This window comes from Gambusia affinis, linkage group LG04 (assembly GCF_019740435.1).
Source record: "Gambusia affinis linkage group LG04, SWU_Gaff_1.0, whole genome shotgun sequence".
NCBI lineage: Eukaryota > Metazoa > Chordata > Actinopteri > Cyprinodontiformes > Poeciliidae > Gambusia > Gambusia affinis.
Window position 1 is genome coordinate 24,813,978 of NC_057871.1, and position 14,569 is coordinate 24,828,546.

The window sequence follows — 14,569 nt, forward strand, 5'->3', positions numbered from 1 at the left end:
TTCTATCTGCTCCCACGTGTCCCATGTCTTCAGGTGTTTGTAGATGATTGATTTTAGGGACTCTGGGATGACCAGCTGTGATCTAGATGTTGTTACTCTCCTGAGGATCCCACCATCATCATCAATCTGCAGATGAGGCCACTCTTTGAGGAGCTGTCTTACAGTTTTATCTTCTTTCAGCTTTTGTTTGTGTTTTAGAGATGATTGTGTTCTTTTAAGAGCCAGAACTCTGTTTATAGCTGGATCTGAGTTATAAGCTGCTTTCATGCTGCCTTCTAGAAGGGGCTGGATCAGTTCTAACATGCAGCTTTCCTCTGGTCATGTGTCTGTTACATGTTGACCTGCCCCATGTTTTTGCCTTCCATGGCTTTGCTGATTGTCTCCAGGACTTCAGGCTGGCATTCAGATGTACATTCTTAAATAATTTTCTCAATGGAGTTTGGCCTTCAGAATCAAAAATCTGCATCTCCATTGGATGAACATGGCCTGTACTTGATGGCGAATCTGTAGTCTGACACCTTTGCTACCCAGCGGTGTCCGGTGGCATTAAGCATGGCAGTTTTGTAATTTGTAATTGTACTCATTGTGCCAAAATGTCCAAAAATTGCACATTTTGAATGTTTGCCTGGAATTTTATCAACCAATATCTTTCTAAAATGTCTATGCTGAATCTTTTTGGAATAAACTTTGGTCCAGTAAGTGGTCAGAACCTGCATTGTGAATTATTAGAGGTTTTGGGTTTCCACTGCATGCTTTTAAGAGAAATACACATTACATAATGTGTTTTGTTATTTTCATTTTGTATTTCTTCATTGTGTGCCATTTGTATTTGTTCTTTCTCAGTAATACAAATATTTATTTTTAGACTTCTAGTTTTCTCCGGAACATTACTTTTATTTTGACACCTGAACCAGTCAAATGCACCTTGTAGTTTATGAGACATAAGGAATTCTTAATGGGGATGTTGTTTATGAGAACTGTCCAAAAAATATTCAAAAAAGAGGCTCTCTTCCCAAGAGGTTATTAATGAATCATTTGACATCATGTTTTTATTGATTTTGTTGCACTGTTAAAATTGCAGACAGACATCACAAAGCTCAGTTTGGGAGGCCATTTGCTGTAACAAGCTGAGACAGAAAAAAGGCAGAGTAGCACTGATTTGGGCTTAGTTTTTATTGAAGAACAAAAACAGCAGAGAAGAAAGTTAATGGTTTTAGAGAAAACTAATATTATCTGTCCTTACTGAAATTCAGCTTAACAATTTAAACACATTCAAAATCTTACATAGGTTTTCACACTCTGTTGTACATTTGTTATCATTATATCTAATTACTTCACTGTGTAAAACTGATTAGGCCCATTTTCTTGGGAGAAAATATCAAATTATGTCGACATCGGCAGAGTTATTTTTATTTCTAGAATGTTTCAATTAAAACTTTGTAGATGGTTATTGTCTCAGAGTAGAATTTTTATTTATTGTTGAAAAAAGCACAGTTTAAATTGGAACTTGTTGTTTTTGTGCTCTGAAGTTTGTAGACAACCTTACAAGGAAGCTTGTTCTGCTCAGACCTTTCCTTCACTTCTGTTACTTTAAAAACCTCATACGGAGGAACCAGGACTTCATTTTCGGATGGAAACTTAGAGAACTTTGAGATCTCTGCTCCAAAACATGTGGTGATTTCAAAGCATGATTCCTCACCAAACGTTTTATTAGCATAGCCACCTATTGAACTGGAGGAAAAAGCACTAAAACGAATCTGTTTGTTGAGAACATCTTTCCTGAATTTACACTTTGTTCTACGGTAGCCAGTGACACAATTTTCTGCTGTAGGTTTGATGGTGCGCAGGGCCATGGTGAGGTAGAAGTGCAGAGTGTGATACGGGAATTTGGTTTGGTACACAGACTTATTTGTTCGGACTGCGTTGTTGAATTCACAGTATAAAGGTGGGTCTTCAAGGGTGTACGCATGAATAGCCATGATATGTTCTTTAATCAGTGGTGGGTTTTTCTCCCATTCACTCTTGTAGTATTCCTCAGCTTTATTCCAGGCCTCACTGAAGTTTGTTTTGAACTTATCTTTGTTTATCTCATTTTGTAAAAAATCTTTCTCTATTTTTTCCTTCATCTTCTCTTCACATTTGTCGTACATGTCATCAACAGAGTCTGGAGCCATGTTTAGCAGGATTGGAGGATTTCTGTAATCTTGAAATTTCTGCACACACTAAACAGAAAAACAAAAGGAAAATATTATTTATTAGTCATGTTTATGTTCTGGATGTAAGGTTGTGCAGCAGTTAAACAAATATCCCTCACCTGCGTTAGCCACTTTCCCAACAGGCACCCAAGAGAGGATCCAAATAACATGAACACAGCCACCAAAATGACCAACCTTGCCATCTTGACTCAGCAGACAACTCTGAAAACCAGCCAAAACAAAATGTGGACAGCTGTAGGTGAGAGAAAGAAGGGTAATGTATTAGAAAACATCATTGAGAATATATGAAGATCAAATAGTCTTATAAAGGCAAATGCAATACAAGCAATTAAAATTAAAATATATGTATTTTTGCACTTCAATTAATTTCTAATAAAATAATCGACCAGTGAATCTTAAGACATGTTATACTGGTCACATTTATGATAAATGATGCGTAAGCATATTTGTATGCTGAACTAACTGCTAATAACAAATTATTCTTATTGTAATTCAAGTATTTATTGCATTAAGTTTTTGGGGTTTTTTTAAGACCTGTGTGTTTCGCAGGTGGTGTAGCTCACATTGATACAATTTTTTTTAAAAGTCTGCTGTCTTTTAATGTGCAAGTACACATGCACATTTTGCACATTTATAAAAACAAATTCTACTCTGTTGCAAATTGCTTTGGATTGTTGTGAGATATTTTATCGTTGTGTGCTTGCATGCTGCGATTGCCTGTCACATTGCTGCTGTTAGATGGAAATTTCCCCACTATGGGACAATAAAGAATATTTCTAATCTACTTCATTAAGTTCCAAGCACAGTTAGAGTCAAGCACGTGCCAGACCACACATTGAGCAAGCTTGTATAAGACAAACACACATGCCACACATTTTGCTTTGTTCACAAAGACATGTCAATCAATAAATCACTATTTTATTTGTAAATCATATTTTAGCAACAAGGCAGTTCAAAGTGCTTATAAAAACACACAAAAAATACAAAGTTGTAGAACTTAAGGTCAATAATTGCAATCGTTATACATCATAGTGTTTCATTTATAATGAACTAAACAGCTGGTGTTTTTAGCCTCGACTTAAAGGAAGTCAGTGTTTCTGCTATTTTGCCGTTTTCTGGAAGTTTGTTCCAGATTTTCGGTGCATAGATGCTAAATGCTGCTTCTCCTCGTTTGGTTCTGGTTCTGGGGATGCACAGCAGACCTGAACCAGAAGACCTGAGAGGTCTGGAAGGTTGATACAACAGAAGATATTTAATGTATTGTGGTGCTAAACCATTCAGTGATTTACAAACTAGCAACAGTATTTTAAAGTATATTCTTTGAACTACAAGGAGCCAATGTAGGGACTTTAAAACTGGTGTTATGTGCTCTATCTTCCTAGTTTTATTGAGAACACTTTCAGCAGCGTTCTGTATCAGCTGCAGCAGTTTCACAGATTTTTTTTTTTTTTTTTTTTTTTTTTTTTTTTTTTAGGCAGATGCTGTTGCAGTAATCATTCATGGATGAGTTTCTGTAGAGTCTAGGTCTTGATGAGACATTAGCCCTTTATTTCTCTTCCTTTCACATATTGTCTCCAAAAGTGTAAATACAAACTAAAATCCAATTTATTGTTTTTCCAGAACATCTTGATTTATGTGATCCTGGTGAACAGAGCCCACGACAAAGTCTAGCTGCTGCAAAGTCAGGTCAGATGAAATAAAAATTAATTAATGCTTCTCCGTCTAGATTGCAGCTCCATCCATTCAATGGGATATAACCACCAAAAAGTATATTTTGTGTAGCTACACGTGGATTATGTGTATTGCAAAATTATGTATTAAGTAGATAATATGCTCACACAAAAATAGAATTTAAACTAGTCGTGTTCAGTCCCTGTCCTTTTGGATCCTTGTCCTGTCGGTTCAGTTTCCCCATTCCAAACCCATCGTTCAATAGTACAACTAGAACTGAGAAAAGTATGCATACCTCTTTAGCTGTGGCGACTGGTGCAGGAACAACGGACTGGAAGAATGATGGAGCAAGTGGCTGAAGCAGAGGCAGCCACTATATGACCAAGCTTTAAACTGATAATATTTTTGCATTTACATAAAATTTCCAAACTTTTGAAAGTTACATTTAGATTTGCTTTTTAATCTAAGCAATAGTAAAAGTCCACGTTAGTGCAGCAAACGGTGTAATCTTTTAACGTCAGCAAACACCAAACTGTCAGAACCTTCTGGTGTTTGCTGACGTTAAATTACACCGCTGCACTAACGTGGACTTTACTATTGCTTAGATTAAAAAGCAAATCTAAATGTAACTTATTCAGATTGAACCAAAATATCATCTGGACAAGTTTTTCCACTTTAATTGTCTAATATACGTAGCAGTTCCCACTGATTAGCAGCAGTAGTTCATGTGAACAGTTAATAATAACAGACCGTTTTCCAGACGTTATCATCCAAATGGTAATAGAGAATTTACTTATTAAACTAGACATGTCAAAGCAGTCTGTACTCATTAGATTATGGCACAATAGTGATCTTTAAATATTGTCAGGATGGAACATAATAGCCTGTCGTGTTTAGAAGGCTGTCAGGAGTCAAGATATGATAGAATAGAAACCCTTTTATGTTCGCATTCAACAAACAATGAAGCGATTAAACAATAACATTATACTGACCTGATGTATATAGCAGAAGTACAGTGTTCCCACAAACCATGTTAAAGTCCTTGCAAACCTTCTGCCAGTCTACACAACAAACTCACACATTTAAACTAGTTTGGTTCAGTCCCTGTTCTTAAAAACTGCTATCCTGCATGTCGTGTTTCCCTGTTCAACACCCAGTTGATACAATGGTAGATCTACCTGCTCAGTATTTTTATCAAGTTTTGCAAAACCCTTTAATCATTAAGATAACATGTTGGCTCACACATACACATAAAACATGCAGATGTCCCTGAAGCACCAGGATTGGCTTAACTTAATAGCGCTTCACTCTTTAAGAGTTAGATGTTAAAATGACCGCAAAAAAAAAGTATGCAGATCTCTTTAGTTGTGGTGACAGTTGCAGGAACAGTGGACTGGCAGTACGAGGAAGCAAATGACTCAAGCAGATGCAGAAAAGGACTGGAGAAATGAATGTATGACCAGGCTTTAAACAGAGATTTGCATATATCTTTCAAAACTTTGCATGTTAGTGTTAGATTTGCTCTTTAATCTAAACAGTGCTAAAGGTTCACGTCAACGCAGCAAATGGTGTAAACGTTTTAGCACCAGATAACACCAAACTGTCAGAACCTTCTGGTGTTTGCTGACGTTAAAAGATTACACCGTTTGCTGCACTAACGTGGACTTTTACTATTGCTTAGATTAAAAAGCAAATCTAAATGTAACTTATTCAGATTGAACCAAAATATCATCTGGACAAGTTTTTCCACTTTAATTGTCTAATATACGTAGCAGTTCCCACTGATTAGCAGCAGTAGTTCATGTGAACAGTTAATAATAACAGACCGTTTTCCAGACGTTATCATCCAAATGGTAATAGAGAAATCACTTATTAAACTAGACATGTCAAAGCAGTCTGTACTCAGTAGATTATGGCACAATAGTGATCTTTAAATATTGTCAGGATGGAACATGATAGCCTGTCGTGTTTAGAAGGTTGTCAGGAGTCAAGATAGAATAGAAACCCTTTTAGGTTCGCATTCAACAAACAATGAAGCGATTAAACAATAACATTATACTGACCTGATGTATATAACAGAAGTACAGTGTTCCCACAAACCATGTTAAAGTCCTTGCAAACCTTCTGCCAGTCTACACAACAAACTCACACATTTAAACTAGTTTGGTTCAGTCCCTGTTCTTAAAAACTGCTATCCTGCATGTCGTGTTTCCCTGTTCAACACCCAGTTGATACAATGGTAGATCTACCTGCTCAGTATTTTATCAAGTTTTGCAAAACCCTTTAATCATTAAGATAACATGTTGGCTCACACATACACATAAAACATGCAGATGTCCCTAAAGCACCAGGATTGGCTTAACTTAATAGCGCTTCACTCTTTAACAGTTAGATGTTAAAATGACCGCAAAAAAAATGTATGCAAATCTCTTTAGTTGTGGTGACAGTTGCAGGAACAGTGAACTGGCAGTACGAGGAAGCAAATGACTCAAGCAGATGCAGAAAAGGACTGGAGAAATGAATGTATGGCCAGGCTTTAAACAGAGATTTGCATATATCTTTCAAAACTTTGCATGTTAGTGTTAGATTTGCTCTTTAATCTAAACAGTGCTAAAGGTTCACGTCAACGCAGCAAATGGTGTAAACGTTTTAGCACCAGATAACACCAAACTGTCAGAAACTTCTGGAAATGACGCGTCATCTTTCTAATTTTATATACATATGTATACACATATCCTTTCCACTTTGTTTCTAACTTGCAGCACAAGAACATTGGTCCAACTACACCCGCGCCACCTAGCGGTCACAGCCACACATGTACACCACAGTTACACTTGTAGATCTGATCACTGAGGGGAGAGCTGCAGTTCAGCTGAGCTGCACAGTCTGTTTCACATTCAGTACCTAGCAAGAAACTTTGCAGAGTTTTCTTCCAAACAATCTAGTTAGCAAGAATTTTGATGTTGTTGTTAACTATTTTACATTAATTAATAGTTTGTTAATGCCAGGACTAAACCCAGTCCTCTTTCATTTCTGTTCAGAAGTCGGACTCGCTGTTGTTTTCCACGTATTTGAAATAAATCTTTATTGTCACAACAGAAAGAGCAAAGAATCGGGGAGGAGACCTTAGAGGAGAGGCCAGCAGCAGGACGATGAGGCAAGGTCTTCTCAGGTAACGAGATATTATATTTGATAAGGAGAAGGAAAGGGAAGCCTGAGTTATGGCAAAGAAACCCTTAAAAAATTAGCAACTTTGACAACAATGTTTGAAAAAGTCTCGGCAAAATCAGTTATTTTAGTCAACAACAATCGCAGAAAAACATCACAGCTCGTCTCCGTTACTATTTGAATAGTAGATATATTATTAACTGTTCACATGAACTGCTACTGCTAATCAGTGGGAACTGCTATGTGTATTAGACAATAATAGTGGAAAAACTTCTGCAGATGATATTTTGGTTAAAATTTATGAATGATTAGTAAGATATGTTATTTTGCTGTGTGACGTAAACGAGACTTTTATGTCCCGTCCTTTTAAGATCATCATTGTGTTGTCATGTATGACATTCATGTTGGACCCAAACTGCACCATCTCACCCGAAACTTGACACCAAGCAGCCATCAGTCCACAAGTACAGAGTGAGCAGGAAATCATTAAATGAATACTACCACTACTTTTTTTTTTTTTTTTTTTTTTTTTTTTGGCAAAGTTTTGACTGGATTTAACTATTTAACCTTTAACTCTCCCGCAGTGCGATGCTCAGGAAGAGCACAGCAGATGTTCTGGTCGGTCAACAGGGTGACCCATCAGCCCTTCAGTTCACAAAACCACTAAAAGGACCTATTAGTTTACACCTGTTTTGCATTTGGTATGAAGTGACAATTAAAACACTGAAGCAATTACTTTTGCTAGTAAGTCACCAGCAGTATTTGTTTTTTCCTCTTTTTTAGAGCTACCTATATAAACACCCTGCTGCTCTCTAATATTAACAATCAAGCCTTTAGTGACATCCCTAACTTTATTCCAAATGCCTAATTGGACATGCAGATACCATTTTTGGATTTGTAAACCATGTTATGGTTGCCTGTATCATGTTATTATTTCATGCTACTTTTATGATGTTTACAGAAACCTCTGCATGGTAATAGCTAAACATGACAAAAGTATATCAACACAAAGAGGAAGTGAAACCTATTTCACCCTTGATCATCTATCTTATTTGGTCGTGTACTACCCACATCTTTTTCTGTGAAAACCTCTAAAGAGCGATTGACAAAGAGGGGAGGGAAATGTTACCAAATCAAACAGATCAAGTTGAGACTTTTAAACTAATATATCTTACATGTTCAAAAAGATTGCAGTTCAACTATATATTCTCAGAAGACATCCATCATAATAATTTATAAACACCCTTTATCTCAAATTCATGAACGGTCATGAACCAACAACTTGTTCCGTTATTCCACTGATGAGTTGGAAAAAGCGAAAGATGAGCCTGGTAGTTAAAGGCTAGATGACTTCATCAAAGGTGGCACATTAGTGGATATGAGCTTCACTTGGAGGAAGAGGAAATCAACTGAATGTCCTTCTGGGACAGCGCTCTGCAAAAAGGAGAACATGAAAGTCTCAACACAGAAATGTGTTGATACGAAGTTGCATTTTGACCTAATCCTAACCTCTAACCCGCCAACAGAAGAACAAATGATGTGTCACAGCTTTTGCAGAATAAAACAGTTTATATATATACATGGTTCATATATTGTTGATAGTACTTACACAATGGATGATTCTCTTCAAAATCATACATTTATTCACACCAATATCCTTTCTCCATGACTGGCCTCACACATAGTTGCTTTTTATATGTTAACCATGAATCTGCAGATCAGCAAAAGACCTTTTAGTCAACATACCACTTCCTGCTTCTCTTAAGACCCCTGCAGAGCACTTCCTAAGGAGTTCAGACATGCAGATCCACAAAGTAGAAAATTAAAACTGAGTATAGATTCTGTGCAAAGAGACATTTCAAGGACCAATTATTATTAGACTAAAAGCAACCCCAAAATTTAGATATCTTTGATCTTTAAAGTAGACATATCATGCTTTAAATCCTTCACTTTTATTCAGTTCAGGTCAATATAAAGTGGAACAGCAATACTTTGGTCTGACTTTGCAACTTAAAGTTACAAGTTGAAACTTGAATTCAAATATAGTCGCCGTTTAGGAAAGCATGGACCTTTTTATTTAAAGTCACAGACCAAACGTAAACTACTCAGAAATATTCAGTTATATTAATTAATTCATCTATTATTATACAAACAATACACATATAATCCTTCTAAAATATTGTATAGTTTAGTACATGCACATTGCTGACAATCATTAAAGAAACATAACACGTATTTACTTATTAATGTATTTATTGAAGTTGCACAGAATAAAGAAAATGAACAGTATTTTCTTCCAGCAGAAATACTTTCACATTAGCAAAACGATGGTTTAAAAACCCTGTCCTCAAAGCAAACCCAAAGCTTCAGCTTGCAGCAGTTAAACGGTTCTAAGTAGCATAGAGAAGCTCGACATTAGCTTTACGCTACAGCCTAAATTTCTGCAGGTTTATTTTAAGTGAGGAAGTTGATTGAGATCAATCTGAACTTTCTCTTTAAAGATCAGCCAGGTGTAAATTTAGAACAAGATGAAACTGTTCTAAATTTATGCGTGTGAAGAAAGAAAATCACAAAATTATTTGGTTTGCAACTTGACAGTTAAGATTGCTTTGGACCCCAGTAGGTTCCAGAACATAGACAGTATTACAGTCTTCAAGTCCTGAAGGTTTAGTTTTGCTGATTATCTTGAACGTCTCGTAAGGTGGAATCAGCACCTCCTTCTCTTTGTTTCCAAGACTTGGGTATTTTTTCAGATAAGCTCCATGACAGGTTGTAATTTGAAAGCATGTTGTATTACCAAAGCGTGTCAGAGTTGATTTTTTGGAGGAGGAGGCAAAACTACCAAATCGCATTTCTTGGTTGACTTCACCAGTTAAGGCAGTATTGGTTCTACGGTAAGTTGTGTAACATTCATTATGATTGGGTTTGAGGATCTGTATTGCTCTGGTCAGCCAGAAATGTAAAGAATGGAATGGAAAGGATGAATTATATTGTTGTCTATTGGTCCGGACTGCATTATTGAATGTCTGATAGAAGTCTAATGGTCCTCCTGCTGTGTAAACACAAATTGCTTGCATGTGATTTTTCGTTAGAGCCTTATCTACTGGTTCTTTTTGTTTCATTTTTCTATCTGCACAATTTTCTGCTGCGTTCCACACCTTCTTGAATAAATTATTTTCCATTTCCTCTTCAAAGTACTTCTCGTTGACCTTTGCCTCCATCTCTGCAGCACAGGTAGAGTACCTGTCATCAACAGAGTTCGCGGCCATGTCCAGTGGAAAACCAGTCTAAAAGCAATGAGAAAAAATAGATATAAATAGGACAAAGAGCAAAGCAGGAAGTAGATGAAGTTACATTCACTTCACTTACTTATTTGGAAATAACAGTGATGTTACATGTTTCAATGTAGGAAATAAAATTAAAAAAAAATAGCATTGCAAACTTCAAATCGAAATTACTTTTTATGAATTTTGCAAGTAGAATTGTTTTGATGTAAGATCTTCACCAACAATAAAACTGCCCATGCTGTTGCAGTAGATATTATTTTTGTACTTTGAAAAAAAAGTGTAATATAAAGCATATTAAATTTGCACTATAACACCAACAAAAAGAAAACTTACCTTCTCTCCTTGAGCATGAAGCAGGCAGCAAAGAGACAACCACAGAGAACCAATCAGGAACATTTTGGGCTTCATCCTCGCAACCCTGCAACAAATTAACAGTTCAGAAATACAAGAAAAACAATATTTATCAGTGTGACGACTATAAATAAGAAATATTAGAATTTAATCTCGCAGGAGCTCCAGCAGACACTATACTAGAATTTTAAAACCGAAATAAAATCTTACGTTTTTCCAAAAACAACGTCGTTCTGGAATATATTATCAAGTGATGAAGGGTTGGCCGGCCGTTTTAGGATTTCTACAATAATTGCTCCTTAAATACTCTGCTGTTTAGAAAAGACCTACCCTCAGACACACATGTGGAAATACTTCAAAAACCTGTGGTCAGTTTAACAAAGTAGGGTAAATCATGTGTGCTGGTGTGTTGCTGCTCTACACTCTTAAACTGTAATTTTATAGTGTGTTGTCACAAAAAAAAACAACCAATCAGTCAAACTGCTTCATTCAGAGCTAAAATTTAACTTTTTTGCATATTATAAATTGCTAATCCAAATGTTCTTTTCAAATTATTTGGTTTCATCTGTAGTTAAGGAACCTGTAATTTAAGCTGGACAACATACAAATTCACATTGCTTCTGTATTTATCTTCAGTATGTTGGCATGCTTTACTAATTCATTCTCTGATACTGAGATTACATTTTTTTTTTGTTTGTTTTTACTGGATTAACTGTTGAATTGCAGTATTATATTGGTAATCTTGGTTTCACCACAGGTAATTTAATTTCTTGTTTAAGAATACATTTTCTCTCGTTACAGGCTTATTTCATCAATTTCAACATCATCAATAGAGAGTAAAAAAAAGAGTCATACCTGAAGTTATATGAAGAGTTTCTGGAAGGATGAATTTCAAAATATTAAAAATGGTTTCTGTGTTTTAGTTAGATTGTTTATTTTCTTTTGACAGAAAAATCAAAATCGTGAAATAGATCAGGATCCAAAGAAATTAAAGTGAAAAGAGCAAAATACAAAAACACTGAGCGAATAAAATGAATAAAGCTTCTGACCACCAGCTCTGGTCAACACTGTTTTATACATAAAGCAGAAGCAGAAGTTCATAAGCTAACCTATCAACAGATAAAAAAAACATCTAAATTTATCTGCAAAATAAAACACTTTTTTTTTTATTAATGCAAATATAAACCTCAAAGCTCCTGAGTCACTGTTTTCTTCTGTTAATTGTGAACTGCTGCTTCCTGTTACTTGTATGCATGAGGTCTGTGTTTGCTTCTGACCTTGAGCTCTTCGCACCTTATTCTTGGTGCCTCACTTCTCTTTAAGTTGATTCGCCTCCACTATTCTTTGTTTTTAATAGTTTTTTTCCCTTAAGCCCTAATACGCAAAATGTTAAAAGACACAGAAGACACACAAAACAAACTGAATTTGAGATACACCATCATCAACATATAAACACTAAACATTTTTTTAAAATCACTTGAAATGGATTTTCAGTTTTGACAGGTGGTGATTTCAACCCCATAGAAATAACCAAGTTTTTATTCAGCTCGATGCGACACTGAATGACTAAATACCTTAAAAACCTTCAAATGATCTTAGAGACGATGGGCAGGGAGTTCAGGAGAACCTCAGCAGATATTTAGACGAACCATTTCGGATATTCTGGTATTAATTTAAGACCAAATCCAATGATAAAACAGCTTCATCAATGTTGCCACATCAGAACTAAAGTCCTGGAAAAAGACAAGCAGTAATTGGGGTTATGAAGAAAATGTTGACAGAAGCTAATAAGCTAACCTATTAACAGATTTTTAAAAAAACAGATAAACAACTAAACTTATCAGTAGAAGAACACATTTCTTTATCAATGCAAATGTAAACCTCAAAGTTCCTGAGTCACAGTCTTTTTCTGTTAACTGTGAGCTGCAGCTTCCTGTTACTTGTGTGCATGAGGTCTGTGTTTGCTTCTGACTTTGAGCTGTTCACACCTAGCTGTTCACCAGTGAAACCATATCAAGTAATACAGGAAACATTCATTCAAAGTCAAATGCAGGTCAATTTATTGGCAACCTGCATTCAACCCCATAGAAATAACCAAGTTTTTATTCACTAACTGACTAAATACCTTAAAAACCATCAAATGATGCTTAGAGACGATGGGCAGGGAGTTCAGGAGAACCTCAGCAGATATTTATCCAGTTCGGATATTCTGGTATTAATTTAAGACCAAATCCAATGATAAAACAGCTTCATCAATGTTGCCACATCAGAACTAAAGTCTTGGAAAAAGACAAGCAGTAATTGGGGTTATGAAGAAAATGTTGACAGAAGCTAATAAGCTAACCTATTAACAGATTTAAAAAAAAACAGATAAACAACTAAACTTATCAGTAGAAGAACACATTTTTTTATCAATGCAAATGTAAACCTCAAAGTTCCTGAGTCACAGTCTTTTTCTGTTAACTGTGAGCTGCAGCTTCCTGTTACTTGTGTGCATGAGGTCTGTGTTTGCTTCTGACTTTGAGCTGTTCACACCTAGCTGTTCACCAGTGAAGCCATATCAAGTAATACAGGAGATGCTACATTATAAAATTGTTTTTTACGACATCATCACTTTTGGTACCAAGTATATTCTTTATACAATAGCACACATTTATCCATTATTATTATTAAGAAAACTTATTTTGGAGGGTTGAGTTGATCTAACAGAGCAGAGGAGAGAAGGTCTCTGGTTATGAAGTTATGAAATAAGCAAATTTGCTGCCATTTTACTAATTAAGCCCTAATAATATCTAGTTAACCTCTAGAACAACCTGGATGCAGAATGATTTATAGATCAAAAAGCAACTCTGAGACCTACAATTATAAGACTGGAATAGCAACGCAAAGAAAACTCAGTAGCTGCTGGTAGGGGCCATTCAGGGGCCTCCAGACACTCAGGGGCCTCCAGACACTCAGGGGCCTCCAGACACTCAGGGGCCTCCAGACACTCAGGAGCCTCCAGACACTCAGGGGCCTCCAGACATTCAGGGGCCTCCAGACACTCAGGGGCCTCCAGACACTCAGGGGCCTCCAGACACTCAGGGGCCCCTAGAAATGGTTTAATTGTAAGACAGGCCATAGATCTAAACCTGTAGCATCATTTATAGAGATTTATTTATTTATTTATACTAAATGTTATTTAATGCATTCAGTTAAAAAGACAATAGTACATTTAGTATTTATTAAGAAGTTTACTTTGTAAAAGTTTAAAGAATCATCTTGATAGTTTAATTGTTGTGTTACCATGGCTACAATATGGTGTAATTTTTGTGTTTGAGTTGGGTTTTTTCACAAATACATCAAAGCAAATAACCAATAATCAGTGATTGATTTTAAACTCGGTCAATAAATCTGATCTCCCTCTCACAGATTCACCTTATTGATATTTAAACATGTTAGTGATGCTGAGGTTCTTAGACAGAACACAGGGGGGTTCTGTCTAAGGCCCCATATTACCTTGGGCCGGCTCTGCATGAACAGCCGCTGCGATGAGCATCTCTGGAATCGACCTGGAATCTACCTGGAATCCCCCGGTGGCCCCTGTCAGTGGGGGATTGCAGGAAGATTCCAGGTATATATATATATATAAAAAAAATATGTTTTTATATATATGTATTATTTTAGACTGTAGCAGGAAGCCAGAGCGGCCGGAGAGAAACCTGCAAATTTCCATTTGATATTTTATTTATGAAATGTAATTACAAAATGTATTTCTGACATTTTGTAATTAAATATGAGAAATACATTTAAATATTTCTGAGCCTATATTCTGAAATAAAATAAAAATATAAAGGCTCTAGTGGTCTTTATTTAATGGTAGTAGACAAGAAAGTG

The 14,569-nt window shown here is 36.0% G+C and overlaps 4 protein-coding genes across 7 annotated transcripts in view; 1 reads left to right on the top strand and 3 right to left on the bottom strand.

Annotated features, from left to right (window-relative positions):
- LOC122829367 (erythroblast NAD(P)(+)--arginine ADP-ribosyltransferase-like) overlaps window positions 1–4,211 on the bottom strand; it is a 34,345-nt gene extending 30,134 nt beyond the window's left edge. Inside the window, exon 1 of the mRNA XM_044113859.1 lies at window positions 4,183–4,211. The gene's annotated coding sequence lies outside the window, so the exon portion shown is untranslated. The remainder of the gene's footprint in view (window positions 1–4,182) is intronic.
- LOC122829365 (erythroblast NAD(P)(+)--arginine ADP-ribosyltransferase-like) overlaps window positions 1–11,882 on the bottom strand; it is a 42,065-nt gene extending 30,183 nt beyond the window's left edge. The window contains exons 1-3 of one of the 2 annotated variants that reach the window (XM_044113855.1): window positions 11,549–11,874; window positions 10,676–10,760; window positions 9,307–10,342 (exon numbers count right to left, since the gene is read on the bottom strand). In XM_044113855.1, the coding sequence (XP_043969790.1) occupies window positions 9,623–10,342; window positions 10,676–10,750 (795 nt within the window). In that variant the 5' untranslated portion in view covers window positions 10,751–10,760; window positions 11,549–11,874 and the 3' untranslated portion in view covers window positions 9,307–9,622. Of the gene's footprint in view, window positions 1–9,306; window positions 10,343–10,675; window positions 10,761–11,548 lie in introns of those variants that run through there. The other variant, XM_044113854.1, reaches the window with a different exon arrangement.
- The window catches only part of LOC122829353 (ecto-ADP-ribosyltransferase 4-like), a 74,293-nt gene that overhangs the window by 54,525 nt on the left and 5,199 nt on the right, over window positions 1–14,569 (top strand). The window lies entirely within an intron of this gene.
- On the bottom strand, window positions 1,154–2,452 carry LOC122829356 (ecto-ADP-ribosyltransferase 5-like). The gene is made up of 2 exons (XM_044113840.1): window positions 2,315–2,452; window positions 1,154–2,222 (listed from the first exon to the last, which is right to left on the bottom strand). The coding sequence occupies exons 1-2, from the start codon at window positions 2,396–2,398 to the stop codon at window positions 1,470–1,472; spliced, it is 837 nt and encodes a 278-aa protein (XP_043969775.1). The 5' UTR covers window positions 2,399–2,452; the 3' UTR covers window positions 1,154–1,469.

Excerpts from the sequence above, each read along its gene's own strand:
- LOC122829356 (XM_044113840.1), bottom strand. The coding sequence starts at position 2,398 with ATGGCAAGGTTGGTCATTTTGGTGGCTGTGTTCATGTTATTTGGATCC. Across the intron at positions 2,223-2,314 it reads TGGGAAAGTGGCTAACGCAG|TGTGTGCAGAAATTTCAAGA; the intron begins GTGAGGGATATT and ends TTTTCTGTTTAG.